General features: G+C 57.7%; 1 protein-coding gene across 2 annotated transcripts; it reads left to right on the forward strand.

The window, feature by feature from the left end:
* The first annotated feature begins 598 nt into the window (after nt 1-598).
* EPS8L1 (EPS8 like 1) lies at nt 599-15,308 on the forward strand. Of its 2 annotated transcripts, XM_029244453.1 has the most exons (20): nt 599-2,959; nt 3,578-3,630; nt 5,092-5,132; nt 5,313-5,371; nt 5,933-6,094; nt 6,415-6,564; nt 7,136-7,218; nt 7,591-7,852; nt 8,116-8,242; nt 8,447-8,535; nt 8,631-8,705; nt 8,797-8,945; nt 10,049-10,190; nt 10,297-10,325; nt 12,286-12,415; nt 12,510-12,623; nt 12,830-13,094; nt 13,279-13,468; nt 13,891-14,023; nt 14,118-15,308. In XM_029244453.1, exons 2-20 carry the CDS (start codon nt 3,614-3,616, stop codon nt 14,202-14,204), a joined length of 2,304 nt encoding a protein of 767 aa, XP_029100286.1. In that variant the 5' UTR covers nt 599-2,959; nt 3,578-3,613; the 3' UTR covers nt 14,205-15,308. The 2 variants fall into 2 exon arrangements, with proteins under 2 accessions (XP_029100286.1, XP_029100276.1); XM_029244443.1 differs by lacking the exons at nt 599-2,959; nt 3,578-3,630 and having other exon boundaries at nt 4,963-5,132.
* Nucleotides 15,309-16,386: the final 1,078 nt, after the last annotated feature.

Below are 16,386 nucleotides of genomic sequence, written 5' to 3' on the forward strand. Positions count from 1 at the left end.
CTCCCAACAGAGAGAATAAACGATCCAGTTCCCCAATAACAAAGCTATCCCAGTTCAGGGACAGAGGCAAATTCAGACCCACAGAGTCCTAAAGTTCACTCAGTAAAAGGCGCTCTACTGTCGGTGTTTTGGTGCCGGGTTCCCCCCGGTGAGCGCCTCCACCCAGGGCTTACTGAGGCAGACTGTGCAGGGGTGTGAGCCTCCACTGGTATTTGGGAACCACGTGCTATGGTTTGGAGAGAGGGAGGCGCCTCCTTTGTGGCAGGGAAGAAGGAAGGAGGCCCTGGGCTCTGAACGAGGGCGGAGGCTGGGTTTTGGTCTCACCTGCTGCTCCGGAGCGCAAAGAAGCTGCTGTGGGTGGGGCCTGGGGGCGCCTGCGCTCCACCGCCCTCCTCCCTCAGACCCAGGGACCAGGCCCCCAGCCCCTCCCCACTCAGACCCAGGGACCAGGCCACCAGCCCCTCCTCCCTCAGACCCAGGGTTCCAGGCCCCCAGCCCCTCCCCCTCAGACCCAGGGTTCCGGGCCCCCAACCCCGCCCCCCTCAGACCCAGGAGTCCAGGCCCTCAGACCCAGGGGTCCAGGCCCCCGACTCCCACTGCATGCCTTTACAAGGACACTTCTCTCCACCTGCACACGAAGAAAGGGCCTGGTTTCAGCCGGATCTGCATTTGTCATGGCCCGGAGCCACTGAGACTTGGCTAGATGGCCCTCCCCTCCGTGGCTCAGGCAGTTCCTGGCCTGGAACACTCCTCCCTCATCCTCCAGGCCACCTGGGGCTGCCAAACTTGCCCTTCAGGTTTAGCTCTGGCCACCCCACCCCTCCTCCTTCAGGAAGCCTGCCCTGACCCTCTGAGGAGCCGCTTCCAGGCTTCCGAGGCACCCTTAGCATCTGCCATGATAGGACCTGTGGAAAGAAAGACATCATCGATGTGGTTGCTAACACTTCTTCCCTAGGAGTTTCTCTTCGTCGAGTACTGTACTAAGACCTCTCCGTAACCCCCTTTAATCTTCCCAGTGCTGTTATCCCCATTTTACAGATGGGGGACTGGGGCACAGAGAGGTTAAGTAATTTGCCCAGGGTCACACAGCTAGATAGGGGCCTGGACCATGAGGTGGTAGCACAGAGTAACAACCAAGATGCAGTGTCTAAACTGTATGGCCTGGGTTCAACCATCTCTACCACTTATTAGCTGTGTGATTATAGACACGTTACTTAACTTTAATATGTCTTGGTTTCTTCATGTATAAAATGGGGATAACTGAACCCATTTCCTAGGACGTTGTGAGGTTTATACAAACACACACACACACACACACACACACAAGGTACTCAGAAGAGGATATAAGCACACAATAAGTATTACCAAAATTATTAAGTGGCAAACCAGGACTCGAACCCACACCCACTTGGGCTCTTTATGATCACACCACACAATAGGATTATCTCTCTTTCTGTCTGTTCTTTCTTCCCCATCAATCCAGGACAAGGATGTGCCTTCTCTGGTTTCCAGCCTCTCTTAGTATAGACTGTGGGGTCAACATGTGTTCAGTGAAGCAATAATGCACATGAGCGCACCAAATACAAAAACTCAGTAATTCAACAAATGTCACTCTAGCACTTACTACGTGCAAGACCCTATTCTATATGCTGCAGATACATTGGGGGACTGAGCATACAATAGTCTTTGTTGTCATGAAGCCTTACATTCTAATGGGGAGGACATAAAACAGACAAAATAAACAGGTAATATAGTGTGTTACAGGGTGATAAATGATCTGGAGATAAACTAAATGTTGGGGGAGAGGGAAGAGACTCTGAAGGAGGGAAGGGTCAGAGGTGCTGCCATGTTAAACAAGGTTGCCAGCCAGGCCTCCCGAGGTGGTGCCATTCAAGCAAAGACCTGAAGAAGATGAGGGAGCAAGCCTCTTCTCATCTGAGGATATGAGAAGAGCTCTCCAGGCAAAGGGTACAGCAAGTGCAAAGGCCCTGAGGCAGAATGGCATCTGGGTACTCAAGGAGCAAAGGAAGAGATGAGGTAGGGTACCATCACTTAAGGCCTTGTAGAAGGTCTTCTCTTTTATCCAGAGAAATGGGGAGCCACCGAAGCCTTTTGAGAGTGGAGTGACGTAAGCTGATTTAGGTTTCTATGGGGTCCATGCATTGAGACCGGACTGGGGAGGAAGACGGCAGGGAGACCACTCACTGCATGTGTAACTCTGAGCAAGTCTCTGAGCCCTTGTGAGCCTCAGTTTCCTCATCTGCCAAATGGAGACACCCCAACACTCACTTCACTGGGTTTGGGGAAGAAGCGGTGTGTATAACTCAGTTAGCGAGGACCATGGCACAGGGGAAGTTCTCGAAAGGAGATTTTTATGCCTGGGGAGCCTGTTCATTTTTGTGATGCCCTTGGAGCAGCGTTGGGCATTGAGTCTTAGCTGTCATCGTTATCGGGAATTACTGAGGGACATTTCCAAAGGAGGAGGGAAGGGGAGGGCTGGGGGCCGAGGGCACCGGTGGAGATAGGAACGCCAGACAGGAGGTGTGCACAGAGCAGGGATGGACACCAGCCCTGGAGATGGAAAGGTGGCTCCTTCCACATTGACCATGAACAAGCAGCAATCAACTTCGCAGAGATACCAGGAGAATCGCAGAGATACCAGGAGAATTCGAAGGGGGTATTTCTGACGCGTGAAGGAGTTTGACATCGAATTACTGTAGTTTCTCCTGTTGTGATGGAGACAATAAGCGTTCTGGCTCCCCTGAGGACATCCCAGCCGGCGCCCTGGGTCTGTCAGCCAGCCCCGCCCAGGGGCCACGCCCAGGGGCCAGGTTGTACCAGGTGAGTGCTCAGGTATGCGGAGGAGGGAGGGCCCTGGGAGTGAGCAGGAAGGAGAGGCCCCTGTAGGGAAGGGAGAGAAGAGCTCAGAGCCTCCCGTCTGACACAGCTTGAGCAGCAGGTGAGGAGGGGGCCCAGGGAAGAGAGCTGGGTCCTAGCGAGGAGGGATGGGAGGTCGGGACTCCTGGGTCTGGGGGAGGGGAGCAGGGGGCCCAGACTCCTGGGTCCAGACACAGGAAAGGCTGGGGGAACTAAAGTCTAGTTCTGAAGAGCTGGGGGCTGGAGATCGGACCCGAACACCTAAGGGAAGACTATGGGTCGTAGGGGCTGAGGAATTGGATGAATGGTTCTCTGAGGAGACTTGGTGTCCAAACCCTTTAGTTCCAAGGGACAAGGAGCTCTGAGTTCTGGACTTCTGGGCCCCTGAGAAGGTAAAAGGCTAGAAGACAGGGAGACAGGATCCCTGGGTAGAGGAAGGAAAATGGGGTACACACAGGTTAGGGAGCTGAATGCATGGAGCCCTGAGGAACTGGGGGTGCGGCAGTGTACTAGGTGTGAGGGGGGAGGGCCTGCAGGTCTAGATTCCTGGTCTAAGGAACAAGGGCCTGAGGGCCTGGACATCTGGGTCTGAGGGAGGAGGGGCTGGGGGCCCAGATTCCTGGTCTGAGCGGGGAGGTGCTGGGGCAGAAATCATAGGTCCTGCGATCAGGTCCGGCCTCACCTCTTTGCTGGCTCCCAGGGCTCCAGGTGGCAGGAGCTCCCCATTCTCGGCACCATGAGCTCCACCACTGGGTAAGTACCCCCGCCCACCAGGTCCCCCGGCCGCCCCGCCCTTCCCCCCCGACCCTTTCATCCACACCCGCAGCCCAGGCCTGGACACTCCGAGGACCACCTGAGCTGCCTGCTGCCAAGCAGACAGACCTGGGTCCAAATCCGGGCGCTAACTTTCAGCAGTGGTGTGGCCCTGGCCACAGGACATCACCTCTTCAAGCCTCAGTCCCTCCTCCATGAAACAGGGACAATTCTGAGAGCTCGATAGGCTAATGCACATACAGCACCTAGCAGAGCATCTGACCAACAGCAGGTGTTCAACTCATGAGAGCTGCTAGGCCATCGTTGTTACCTTTTTTCTTTTTCTTTTTTTGGCTGCGCTGCATGGCATCTGGGATCTTAGTTCCCCAACCAGGGATGGAACCCGGGCCCACGGCACTGAAAGCACCAAGTCCTAACCACTGGACCTCCAGGGAATTCCCAGTTGTTATATCTTATTATTAAATATTGACCCTTTGCTAAAAGCTCAGGGCTGTTTATAATGAAGGGTCAAGTCTCCTGGAGTGAGCAAGGGAGAAGGGTAAAGAGAAAAGCGTGGGAATAGCTGCATGGGAGATGGAAGGGAGTGAGTTCTCCAGCCCAGAGGTAAACAAATTGTGGGGAGATTTGACTGACAAGGGCAGGAAGAGGAGCAGAGGTTTGACTAAAAGAGTTTCTCATCCTTCCTCTCTCATCTCCGACCCCAACCAAGCTCTGAGCTGTTATTTCTGTGGAAATGGGGACTCGAGAATTCTCAGAGAAAGATCTGGCTGAAAAGAACCTGGCCCGTGGGGGTAGGAGGGGAAGAAGATAACGTTCCATCTACTCCCAATACTAATGTTATTGTAAAAAATCCCATTTATTGGGAGTTCCCTGGTGGTCTAGTGGTTAGGATTTGGCGCTTTCAGTGCCATGGCCCAGGTTCAATCCCTGGTTGGGGAACCGAGATCCTGCAAGCCACGCAGCACAGCGCAGCCACAAAAAAAAAAAAAAAAAAAATCCCATTTATTGAGCAACTACTGTGTGTTAGGCCCTTTGCATCACCTTAATGATGATAATAACAGTTACTAAGGCTGCACAACATTCCAACTGCATCACCTCATTGAATTCGCCCAACGGACACTATAGGGTAACCAACCCCTGTCTTGTGGAAAGGGAAACTGAAGCAGGAGAGATCGTCTCCCACCCGGGGTCTTATGACAAAGCAGTAGCTGACAGGGGATTCGAACCCAGGTCTGTGTGACAGTAGAGACCACACTCGCCACCACGAGCCAGTACCACTGCCATACTTGTCTCGTTAGAGTCCAGCTCTGGCCCTGCCCTCCCCTGCTCAAAACCCTCCATGGCTCCCCACTGCCCTCACAAGCTCTGCTGGGCACTCAAAACTCCCATGATCTGCCCCCAATTCCCATGGCCCCTCTCACCCCTCTTTTCCTTCACTAGTCCAGAAGCTTCTCCCAAACGGAGTGCCAAGTCTATCTATGGTGAGTTGAGGGGCAAGAAAGCCCCGGGCCAAGAGAAACTAGGTCTGAGGGAGGAGGTAACTGAGGACCCGAACTGCTGGATCTGATGGGGGAAGGGTTTGGGGGTCTGGACTCCTGAGTCTGAGGGGGAAGGGGCTGGGAGCTGGGTCTCCTGCAGCCATTCTCCTTCTTCCCCCACAGAACAGAGGAAGCGTTACTCCACCGAGGTTATGGCCGATGTTTCCCAATATCCAGTCAATGTGAGTCTGGGGTCTGTGTTGCCACGGGGGGTCTTGCAGGAGGCAAGGCAGGCCTGAGGAGATGGGGGAGTTGAAAGCAGTTGGACCTCCAAGCAGCAAGAACTTGGGAAACTCCGTTTGCTCATCTGCAAAGTGGACTTCTTCTGCCTTGCCTCAGATGTGGGCATTCAGTGGAGGAACTCAATTCCACTTGAATCCGCCAACTTTTCCTCTGGACCAGCTCCTGTGCTGGATAGTTAGACCACAGGGACAAATCAGATGCAATCCTGGATGAGGAGGGGTCAGACAAGGTCCAGAGGTACCAGCAAAATTGCCAGGTGCTCTAACGGAGGTAGAGCTGCTTAGAAGGAACTAGATATAATCCAGACCATTCTCTGCCTTCAAGGGGTCTAGCTGGAGAGCTAGACCCAGGGAAGACACACAAAGGGCACTGGGAGGAGGTGGCGCAGGTGATCAGAGAAGGCTTCCCAGAGGAGGTGTGCGTAGTCGCAGGCTATAAGGCTGATTCCAGGGGCTTCTCAGCCCACCTGGCTTCATCCTGGGACTCACTGCTTTCTCCAGCACCTGGTGACCTTCTGCCTGGGTGAGGAGGATGGCGTGCACACGGTGGAGGACGCCTCGCGGAAGCTGGCCCTCATGGACAGCCAAGGCCGCGTCTGGGCCCAGGACATGCTGCTGCGCGTGTCTCCCAAACACGTTGCGCTGCTGGACCCAGTCTCCAAGGTGCCACGGGGCACACGGGTGGAAGGAGCAGCTTGGACTGAGCCCACCAAGGCATGGAGAGCCCTAGGGACCTCAGGGATCTGAGTGTGAATCTTGATTCCTGCACGTCCTTCCTCTAGGAACTTTGGCAAGGGACCCCCGCCCCCTTTTTGAACCTCATTAGCCTCATCTATTAAACAGGGGTGTTATCCCTGGCCCCTCAACTTGGGGTGGAGGTTGCCCTGCGCAGTGCCTGTACGTGCTGGCACTGCTGTCACCACTTAGGAGTATCCTTGGCTCAGGGTCTCAGTTTACCCGCTGTCCCACCCTCCACCCCACAGGAGGAGCTGGAGTCTTACCCGCTGAGCGCCATCGTGCGTTGCGACACGGTGATACCGCCGGGCCAGAGCTGCTCACTGCTGCTGCTCGTGTGCCAGGAGCCCGAGCGCACGCAGCCCGACGTGCACTTCTTCCAGGGCCTGCGTCTGGGGGTGAGCGAGCGGGGGTCGGGGCCACAGACTGAGACCCTGCGGATTCCGGACCCGGAGCTGCAACTGGGCGGAGTCCGGAGCCGGACCTCCAACGGGGCGGGGCCTCTAAGACGGGGGGCACGGTGTACGGCAAAGGCGGGGTCAGGGCCAGCGGAGGGGGCGTGACCTGTAAAGGAATTCTGGGAGGGAGGGGGATTTGAGAACAGATTGAACGTAGGGTCGAGAAGGATCGAGAGGGCCGAATGGAGACGGAGGCTAAGAGCTAAGAGCTCGGACAGAACGTGGACAGAACATGGAAGTGAGGGTCTGGGGGAGCAGCCAGAACTAGGATGGGAGTGAGTGTGGTCAGGGGCGAAGCGCCATCTGGACGGGGCTTCCGTGGTTGGGGGAGGGGCCTAAGGCAGGGACAGTTTAAGAGCCGGGGTGTGAGTTCAGGGCGTGGACGTGCGTGGGCGCAGTGCGTGAACTTTAACTGGACGTGGTCTGGGGCCGAGCTGAGGAATCGATCCGGAGAGCCGCCTGGGCGGGCAGTGGGTGGGTTGCGGTCGTGGCCTGACGGCGTGATTGACAGGCGGAGCTGATCCGAGAGGACATCCAGGGGGCTCTGCACAACTATCGCTCGGGCCGCGGGGAGCGCAGGGCGGCGGCGCTCAGGTAAGGCGGCCGGGCTGGAAGCTGGGGAGAAGAGACGACGGGGAGGTCTCTGGGGAGCCGGCTCCCCTCTTTGGGCCTTAGTTTCCCCAACCGAGAAATCGGTGGATACCACTAGCCTAGAGCAGAACGAGTTTTAAATGGAGTCAAACAAACCCTGTACCAAGTGTACTCCCCTCCCCTCGGTTTCTCCTCCCTCTGCCTCAGTTTCCCTCCGGAGAGGTGCTCTCCCATCCCCCATATATCGGATTTCTCCCTACCACTGAGAGCCTAGATTTGACCCCCTTGGGCCACAGTGTTTCAGATTGAAGCCCCGAATTTCTCCCCTCCCGGACCCCTCGGTGTGCCCAGCTTCAGTCTCCCTTTCCCCCGCAGGGCTACGCGAAAGGAGCTGCAGTGCCACCCCTCGCCCGCCGCCGAGACACCGCCCCTGCAGCACCGCCCGACGGTCCGCGCCGCGATCAACACGGTGGAGCCGGCCGCGGGCCGCGGGCGACCCCAGGCGGACCCCATCCCAGAGACTGCAGAGATGCGGAGGCCGGGCCGGGCGGAGGTCTGCAGCAGCGCTGACCCGACCTCTCGGGACCTGGGCCCCTGCGGCCCAGACCTGGCCAGTCTGCAGGCGGAGCGGGAAGTGGTGAGTGAGGCGGGGCTAGGGCCGGGGCGGGACTGGCTGCAGGTGTGAATCTTCTGTCAGGGGGTGGGGCTTGGTTCTGGGGACTTGGTCAGGTCAGACTTCTGGGGGGGTGGCCGGAGGGGACAGAATGGGGGCAGAGTCAAACATCAGAGGGCGTGGCCTGGCCTAAATGCCTAAGCGCTCTTGGTTTGAGAGGGCTTGGACAGGGGTGATGAGGGTCCAAGATTCAGGGGTCCCACGTATCCCCCTGTTCTGCCCCCCAGGACATCCTGAACCACGTGTTCGACGACGTGGAGACCTTCGTATCAAGGCTGCAGAAGTCTGCCGAGGCGACCCGAGTGCTGGAGCACCGAGAGCGCAGCCGCAGGACCCGGCACCGGGAGGCCGGGGGTGAGGAGGCGCCACCGAGTGGCAATCCTGAACACCCCCTTCCTGTTCACTCCCAAATATCCATCCTCTCCCTTGGGTCTCCCCTTGCACCCCCTGCCAGTTTGACTCCCTATCGCGATCTCACTGGGTCTCTGCCTCTCTCTTCGACCCTGCCGGACGCTGTCTGCATGTGCCCCATCACCGCGCCTGCCTCTCTACCCACAGAGGGCCTCCTGACGCTGCGGGCCAAGCCGCCCTCAGAGGCCGAGTTCATTGATGTGCTTCAGAAAATCAAGTACGCCTTCAGCTTGCTGGTGAGGACGCGTTCATCCCGGGGCGTCAGGGGGCGAGGGGAATAACAAACCTGACCTGTCCGCGCACTAATACCAGAACCTCCCCGGCTCCACAGGCCCGGCTGCGCAGCAACATCGCCAACCCCTCCTCCCCAGAACTGCTGCACTTCCTGTTCGGACCTCTGCAAATGGTGAGACACCCCCGGCCTGAGGGCTGCCTGCAGCAGGAGGGTTCCACTTCAAGAAGGTCTGATAGCTTGCCCACTCTTGTGCCGCTGCCAGATTGTGGACACCTCGGGCGGCCCCCAGTTCGCGAGCTGCGTGCGGCGGCCGCATCTGACTTCCGAGGCTGTGGCGCTGCTGTGGGACAACGTCACCCAACTTGAAAACACTCTCTGGACCTCGTTGGGGGACTCTTGGACCCGCCCGGGGTAAGGGGCGGGGCTGGGAGGCTGGAGGAGCGGCAATTTAGGGGCGGGGCTGGGAGGCTGGGGTCGTGGTGATTGGAGAGACAGGCCTGGAAGGCAGGAGGCGTGGTGATTCAGGGGCGGGGCGGGGGGGCGGGGGTCGTGGTGATTGGAGAGACAGGTCTGAAAGGCAGGAGGCGTGGTGATCCAGGGGCGGAGCTGGCTGGGAGCGTGGTGATTGGAGGGACAGGGCTGGGAAGCAGGAGGCGTGGTGATTTAGGGGTGGGGTTGGGAGGAAGTGGCGGGGCTGTTGGAAAGATGGGGCTAGGAGGGTAGGTTAGTTGTGGGGCTTAGCTAGAGGGTGTCGCCAAAGAAATTGAAGTTCAGGTGGGACTAGGTCAAATGCCACGATCCGATGAGGGAAGGCGAGCAGCTTTGCGTGGCGTATGAAACTAATGAGCCTCAGACAGCAGCTACCCCCTTTGGTGGTGTGGCAGTGCCGGTGGTTCTCTCCTAGGCAGGCCTGTCAACTCCAGGCTCTGTGGTAGTAATTTGTACCCAGGACCTGTCCTCTTAGTCACTCACCTTTCCCCAAGGAGTGTGTTGTTTTCTCTGTTTAAAAAAGTTGCAAAAATAAATCTTAAAGTTAGGTTTTTCGTAGCATGATTTAAAAAAAAAAACAACCTCAAACCGGAATAAAAGGCAGGACTTAGAGGAATGGAGTGAGGCTATGCCGAAGAGGCGGGCTTAGGAAACGTTTGGTCTGTGGTTTTGGAAAGGGGGAGCAGTCTTTGCGCTTGGAGGCTGAGAGCTTCAAGGGAGTAGGTGCAGAGCTAGCTGCTGGGCTTAGGGGAAAGGGACGGGATGTGTGTAGCTAGAAACACGGTTTGGAATCAGAGGTGAGATTCAGAGGCCAGGGCGGAGCATGAATGGAATCAGGGTATTTACAAATATAGTTGATGTCGTGGATGCAGCTTAGAGGCAAGGGCAGGGCTTGGCAAAAGGGGGCAGGATTAGAATTGTTGGAATAGAACGAGGCTTAAGGGGAGGGGGTAAACTTCATGAAGTTACTGACAGGGAGGTCATACCAGGATCCCTGAGGATCCCTTGCCCCTCCTTGGCTGCAGGATGGAGCTACCCTCAGAGGAGGGACCCCCATACAGACCTGAGTTCTACAGCGGCTGGGAGCCCACAGCCACGGACCCACAGGGCCGCGCCTGGGAGGACCCAGTAGAGAAACAGCTACAGCACGAGCGGCGCCGCCAGCAGGTGAGGCTAAGGCTTAAGCTCCCCCAGGTGACACAGGGGGGCCGTGACTGGGAATTCTGGGGCGCAGGCCGGGCCCCACCTGATCTACTGCTCTCATCTCCTGCAGCAAAGCACTCCTCAGGTCGCTGTCAATGGGTGAGTGTCAATGGGTGAGTCGGGTCAGGTGGGGTCCAGGAGGGGTGCGTCCTGGGGGGTCCCAGCGCTGACTCGGCTTCCCCTTTTTTCTTTTTCCTTTTGTCTTCCCGGCTCTTCAAAGGTGGGTGAGGTGGCGATGAGGCAGGGGCCCGGGCTGGGACAGGGGGGAGGATCAACGAGGGAGGGAGTGGGGCCCAGACTTCTGGGTTCTAGGGAGGAGGGAACTGGAGGCCCAGATTCCAGGGTCTAAGGGAGGAGGGTGCTGGGAGTGGGTAAAGTCTGAGAGGGACCCCTAGATCCCCAAAGGTCTGGAAGAAGGCAGTTTGGTTTCCCAGGGCCTGGGAAGCTCCCTGCCTGGGTCCCTATATGGACAGAGTCCTGTGTGTTGGAGAGAAGAGGCTGGGGAATTAGATATTGGGTTTTGAAGAAGAGCTCAAGTCTGGTGCTTGGGACCCTGGAGACCCAGGGAAGTAGTCTTGAGACTTAAAGGGCCAAGGGGCAAGTTTCTGGGAAAGTTAGGAAGTGGTAGTATCTCTGGGCTCCTGAGAGAGGTAAAGGCTGGGAGGCTGGACCCTTGCTTTCCCAAGGCTCTAGAGCAGTTGTCTCAGTCCCTGCTGGGTGTCACACTGGGACCTTTTAAGCATGAAAAGGTCGAGGAAATTAAAGCTTGAGATCTGGACTCCTAGGTCTCTGGAGGAGGAAAGAACTGGGGGTGCAAATTCATAGTTCCAACAAGCAATGGTGGTGCAGACTCTTGGGTCCCGGGGGAAGAAGGGCCTAGAGGAGCTAGGATTCCTTGGGCATGTCGGGGGGCAGATGGGAGGGAAGCTGCGTGGGATGAGAAGACAACAAAGCCGCAGGTCTGGAGGAGCAGAAGGGGGTCTGGGTGAGGGCTCGGGCAGAGAGTCTCAGCAGAGACGGCGGCGTGCTGGGAGCTGCCGCCGGCCCCACACAGGGGGTGCCTCGGCCCTGAAGACTCCCCTCTCCCTTGCACAGGTAGGCCTGATCTGGGCTGAGGTGCCTTTTACTGGGTTGTCAGAGCTAAAAGTCTGCTCCCCTCCCCCCAGCTGCCTGGTCTAGCGGACCCCCCTCTCGGTGTGCTTCTGAACCTTGAGCTTGACACCCACAGCTTTTAACTCACCTTTTTTTTGCGCTTCAAGTTCTTTGCGGAGGGCAGGAGGGGAATGGAAATAATAATCCCTCCCTGAAAGAGGGAGAAGTCTGTGAGTTTGTACAGGCTGCCAGTTAGGAGCTCAGGGTCATGGGAGCACGCAGGTTCACATCCAGCTGTGTGCAAGTAGAATGGAGTTACTCAGGACATGAGCTCTGGGGCCAGCCCGCCCGGGTCCCAGCCTGACTACACCTCTTCCTTGCTCTGTGACCTTTACATCACCGTGTCACTTGATATCACTGTTCCTTTCCTGTAAAATGGAAATAATAATTGGGTCTCTGGAGGGAGGAAGGAACTAGGGGGTCCAAACTCATGGTTCTACCAAGTGTTGTCTCTAGCATCAAATCAGCTAATACATGTAGCAGACTTTGAACAGTGTCTGGCATGTAATAAGTGCTATAGAAGTGCTAACTATTGTTTTTATTATGTTTATGAGTTATCATTATGCATGAGTCAAGTACACAGTAGTTGCTCAATAAATAGCAGCTGTCTCTAGCTGTGTAATCTGGGGAGAGTCATTCTATTTCTCTGAGCCTGAATGTTCTCATCTGTAAAATGGAGCTGATGCTAGTACTCATATCATGTGCCTACTGCATGGTGCCAGGCACATAAGGAGCACAATATATTCAAACCGGTATTACAATTTCAAACCTCTGTTAACAGTATTAACCGGCCTCCCCTGCCTCGACCCCTGCTTGGCTTTAACCCCAGCTCACACCAACACCCTACAGTCCAGAGCAGTGGAGCTGGCTACCTCCTTACCCCGCAACCCTTTCCCCTTCTCCTCAGTCACCAAGACCAGGAACCAGAAGCTGAGCCCCAGGGGCTGGAGCCGGCGGGAAAGTGGGTCCTATGTAATTATGACTTCCAGGCGCGCAATAGCAGCGAGCTGTCCGTCAAGCAGTGGGACATATTGGAGGTCAGAGGAGTGGGGGACGGGGTGTGGGGCTGGGGGGTTGGAGTCCACTCAGCCCTAGCTACAGACACAGCCTCTGAACCCTTCCCTCTTCCAGGTCCTGGATGACCAGCGCAAGTGGTGGAAGGTTCGGGACCAGAGAGGGCAGGAGGGATATGTACCCTATAATATCCTGACACCCCACCCGGGGCCGTGGGGGGGCCGCAGCCTGGTGAGCCAGGGCAGACTCCTGGGTCTTGAGGGAAGAGGGGCTGGGCTCAGATCCTGGGTCCTGGGAACAAGAGGCGTGAGGGATAAGGGGTCAAAGTCACTGGCAGAGGAAGTGGCTGAGGATTCGGAAATTCACCTCCAGGCGAAGGGGACTGGGACCCAGTCCTCTTTCCGATCCAGGTGCTCTCCTCTTTTTCCCCCCTCCAGGAGAACAGCACTCCCTCTCCCCCTCCACCACCAGTGTCGGCCCCGGCTCCGGCTCCCCACCCCCCACCAGCGTCCGCCCTGGCTCCGGCTCTCCCTCCCCCGTCAGCCTCGGCCCCGGCTCCTCCCCCCCCGCCCCCTCCCGCACCAGTGCCGACCCTGGCTCCAGCTCCCGGTGCCCGACCAGCGCGGACCCAGGCTCCGACTCCGTCTCGGTCTCCCAGGGACAGCTGCGAGAGCCTCAACAACTTGGACTCCGGCAAGAAGGGTGAGTGGTGGGGGCACCCCTTCGAAGGAGCGGTCCTTGTCCTCGCTTTCCAGGCAGAGAAACCGAGGCTCAGAAAGAGTAAACGGAGTCCCGACCCATCACGAGGACGCTGGAGGTCCCCGACCCTCTGAGCCCAGGGCCCTTCGCCCTGAGTCCCCCCTCCCTCCCGGTTTCCCGCCTGCAGAGAAATTCTCCCAGATGCTCAGTGTCAACGAGGAGCTGCAGGCACGCCTGGCCCAGGGCCTCACAGGCCCCAGCCGCGCAGCCCCGGGGCCCCGCACCCCGGAGCCCCGCGCCCCGGAGCCGCAGCTCAGCCCGCGCTCCAACGCTTCGGAGGTCCGCGCCTGGCTGCAGGGCAAGGGCTTTAGTTCAGGGTGAGTGTGGCAGGTGCCGGCTAGGGGACCCTGAGATACCGGCGCTAGGGGCGGAGCGCTCCGATTGGCCCAGAGGGGGCATGGCAGACCACGGGAGACCGGGATTGGTCCAAAACGGGGGTCTGTCTGATAGCAACTGTGACTGTCGGGCTGTGATTGGCATGTTTTTCCAGGCTCCGATTGGAGTCTCTAGGGAAGCCCCGCCTCCCTTGGAAGGCAGGCCCCCCCACCCCCACGGCGCGCTATGATTGGTGGATGGGGATTCAGGAGCCATCAGCAGCGGCCGCACCCCGGCTTGAGAGCTAGAATGCTGCTCAGATTGGACAAAGGGCTAAGCGGGCGTAAAGTGGTTGGTGGGGCTGAGGAGGCTTGAGCCGTGATTGGCCAACAGGCCTCACTGTGCCCTGGATGCCCCTGCTCAGGACCGTGGCCGCGCTAGGCGCACTGAGCGGCGCGCAGCTATTCTCGCTGCAGAAAGATAAGTTTCGGGCGCTGAGCCCCGAGGAGGGGGCGCGCGTGTACAGCCAGATCACAGTGCAGCGCTCGCTGCTGGAGGTGAGGCGGGCGCTCGTCCCCGAGCCCGGACTGGGGAGGGCGCTGAGGTCTCTGCCTCCAAGGTCCTGATTTTCCACCCCCACCCCCACTCCAGGACAAAGAGAAAGTGTCAGAGCTGGAGGCGGTAATGAAGAAGCAAAAGAAGAGGATGGAAGACGAGGTGGAAACGGAAGTCATTTGATCCTTCCCCGCCCCTCCGCTAAGTTTCCAGGAAGCAGCCCCGCGGGAGAACGGACTCTGCAGACTGCCCCCACCAACGGAAGTAGATCCCTCCAGGGATCGCCGACCTGTTCCAGCCTTGGTCTTATCCCGTCCGGTTAGATAAATCGGCCCGTCCTTAGTGCAGTCTCCTGAGAAGTGCTCTCGTATTGGCCGAGAACGGGCACTGAGACAATTTAGGGCAAGTGCTTGCGCTCGGGAGCCCTGTGTATTGTGATAATGCTACCCAGTCTATAAACAGCCTCCTCTTAGCAGGCGATGTCAACTGCTGTCCCTTTTCTACCCGGGTACCAGGGGCCAGGAACCTGCCCCTCACCCCAGCAACAGCCTCACAGGAAAGGAATCTAGCAGATGTCCCCACTCTCTTTAGTTTCTTTCTCTGAATCCTCCCAACTCAGGCTTCCTCCTGACCTCCCAGCCTCCAGTCTGTCCTCTAGTTCACTCCAGAGGGATCTTCTGAACACCCGAGGCCCCAGTCCACCCCTTGCTCAAAATCCTTTTCTGGCTCCCCGTCGCCGTCTTAGCCCCATAGCCTGGCATTCGAGGCCCTGAGTGGTTTGGTCCCTACATCTCCAACCTCGTCCTCACCTCCTCATCCCCAGTGCATTCTGGTCCTGCCCTTCTCCACACACTCCCCAAACCCCTTCAACCACTGGAGTTCTAACAATGGCTGGTTTCTGCTGGCTGGAACGATTCTCTGCCTGTTGAAATCCTATTCAGCTGTCCTGACCCAGCTCAAATACCCTCTTTGGAAAAGCCTGCCCTCATCCCCTAGGTTAGTCTCCCAGCATCCACTTTTACACCTTGTTCTCCACCTCCAGCCAGGGGTCCAGCTACGGAGAAGTGGCTGCCTCCTGAATGTGTCACAGGCTTCCCGGCCACTCTTCCTCCTGTGAGACGACGGCCTAACAGGAAGCTTCCTACCTCCTCAGCAACAGCTCCTTTTCCCTCTGGCCAGCCAGCAACTTTTTCCCGTCATCTGGGTGGCTGGCGAGGCTGGTTTGGGACTGGTTTTCTCTGGATCCCAACCTGGTTCAGCTTGGACGCTTCTGCTTCCCCAGAATGTCCCCTGACAAGCTCCCCTCCCCACCCCAACCAATTCCTACTGGCCTCTCCCCCGGAGCTCAGTCAGCTTCTAGCCGAGCCACCAGATGGCGCCCTCCAAAACCAGATCGGAAGGAACCAGAGGCACAGCCCCAGGCAGGCAGGAGCTGATCCTCAGCCCCTATTTGCCACCCTCACGCCTCTGCTTCCTTCGGGAACCAGACACATCATCTCTCCGAGATCCCTTCCCTTCTCAACCCCACCCTCTCCCCTGCTCACACACCTCCCCAGGCTCCCCATGTCCCACCAGATAAAATCCAAGATGTGGCTCGGCAGCTGAGGGCCTGTAGCCTGCCAAGCGTACAAGCTTCTCGAGCACAGTGCTCTGCTTCCCTCTTCCCGTCTCCACGCCTCAGTTCATGCTGTTCGTTTCACCCGGAATACTCTCAGCCCCAGCAGGTGTCTAATCGTCTTTCAGCCTCCTGCCTGGTGCCCCGGCCCGTTTCTAACCAAAGAACCACAGAAGCAAGCAGTTCCCCAAGACAAAAGTTCTCCCCTGGGACTTCCCTGGAGGTCCAGTGGTCAGGACTCTGCGCTTCCACTGCAGGGGACACAGATTCAATCCCTGGTCGGGGAGCTTAGATCCCGCAAGCCACGCAGCACAGCCAAAAAAAAAAAAAAGTCCTTACCAGGGCCACACTCCTACGAGGCCAGCCCTTACTTCTCCAACCTCATCCCCTGCTACTTTCCTACATCTCAGGCACATTTTTATCCCTTTGCCCACGCTGTTCTCATCCGGAAGACTCCTCAAATACCCACATGGCTCGTTCCCAGACGCCTTCAAGTACCTGCCAGTGCCAGCTTTCCAGTAAGGTCTATTCTGACCACCCTGTACAAAATGTCACAGCCTGACATTCGGGGTTGCCATCAGACAGGCCCCAGTTTTGGACCAATCCCGGACCCCCGTGGTCTGCCACGCCCCCTCTGGGCCAATCAGTGTTCCGCCAGGCACGCACTCCTGCACACGCGCACACCAGCCTCCCTAACCCCTGCCGCCCCCTCTGCTTTCTCTCCGCGGCACTACCACTGGCAACGCCTTT

The sequence above is a fragment of the Monodon monoceros genome, unplaced genomic scaffold (assembly GCF_005190385.1).
Source record: "Monodon monoceros isolate NGI ecotype Baffin Bay Population unplaced genomic scaffold, NGI_Narwhal_1 Super_Scaffold_10, whole genome shotgun sequence".
In the NCBI taxonomy this organism is placed as follows: Eukaryota; Metazoa; Chordata; class Mammalia; order Artiodactyla; family Monodontidae; genus Monodon; species Monodon monoceros.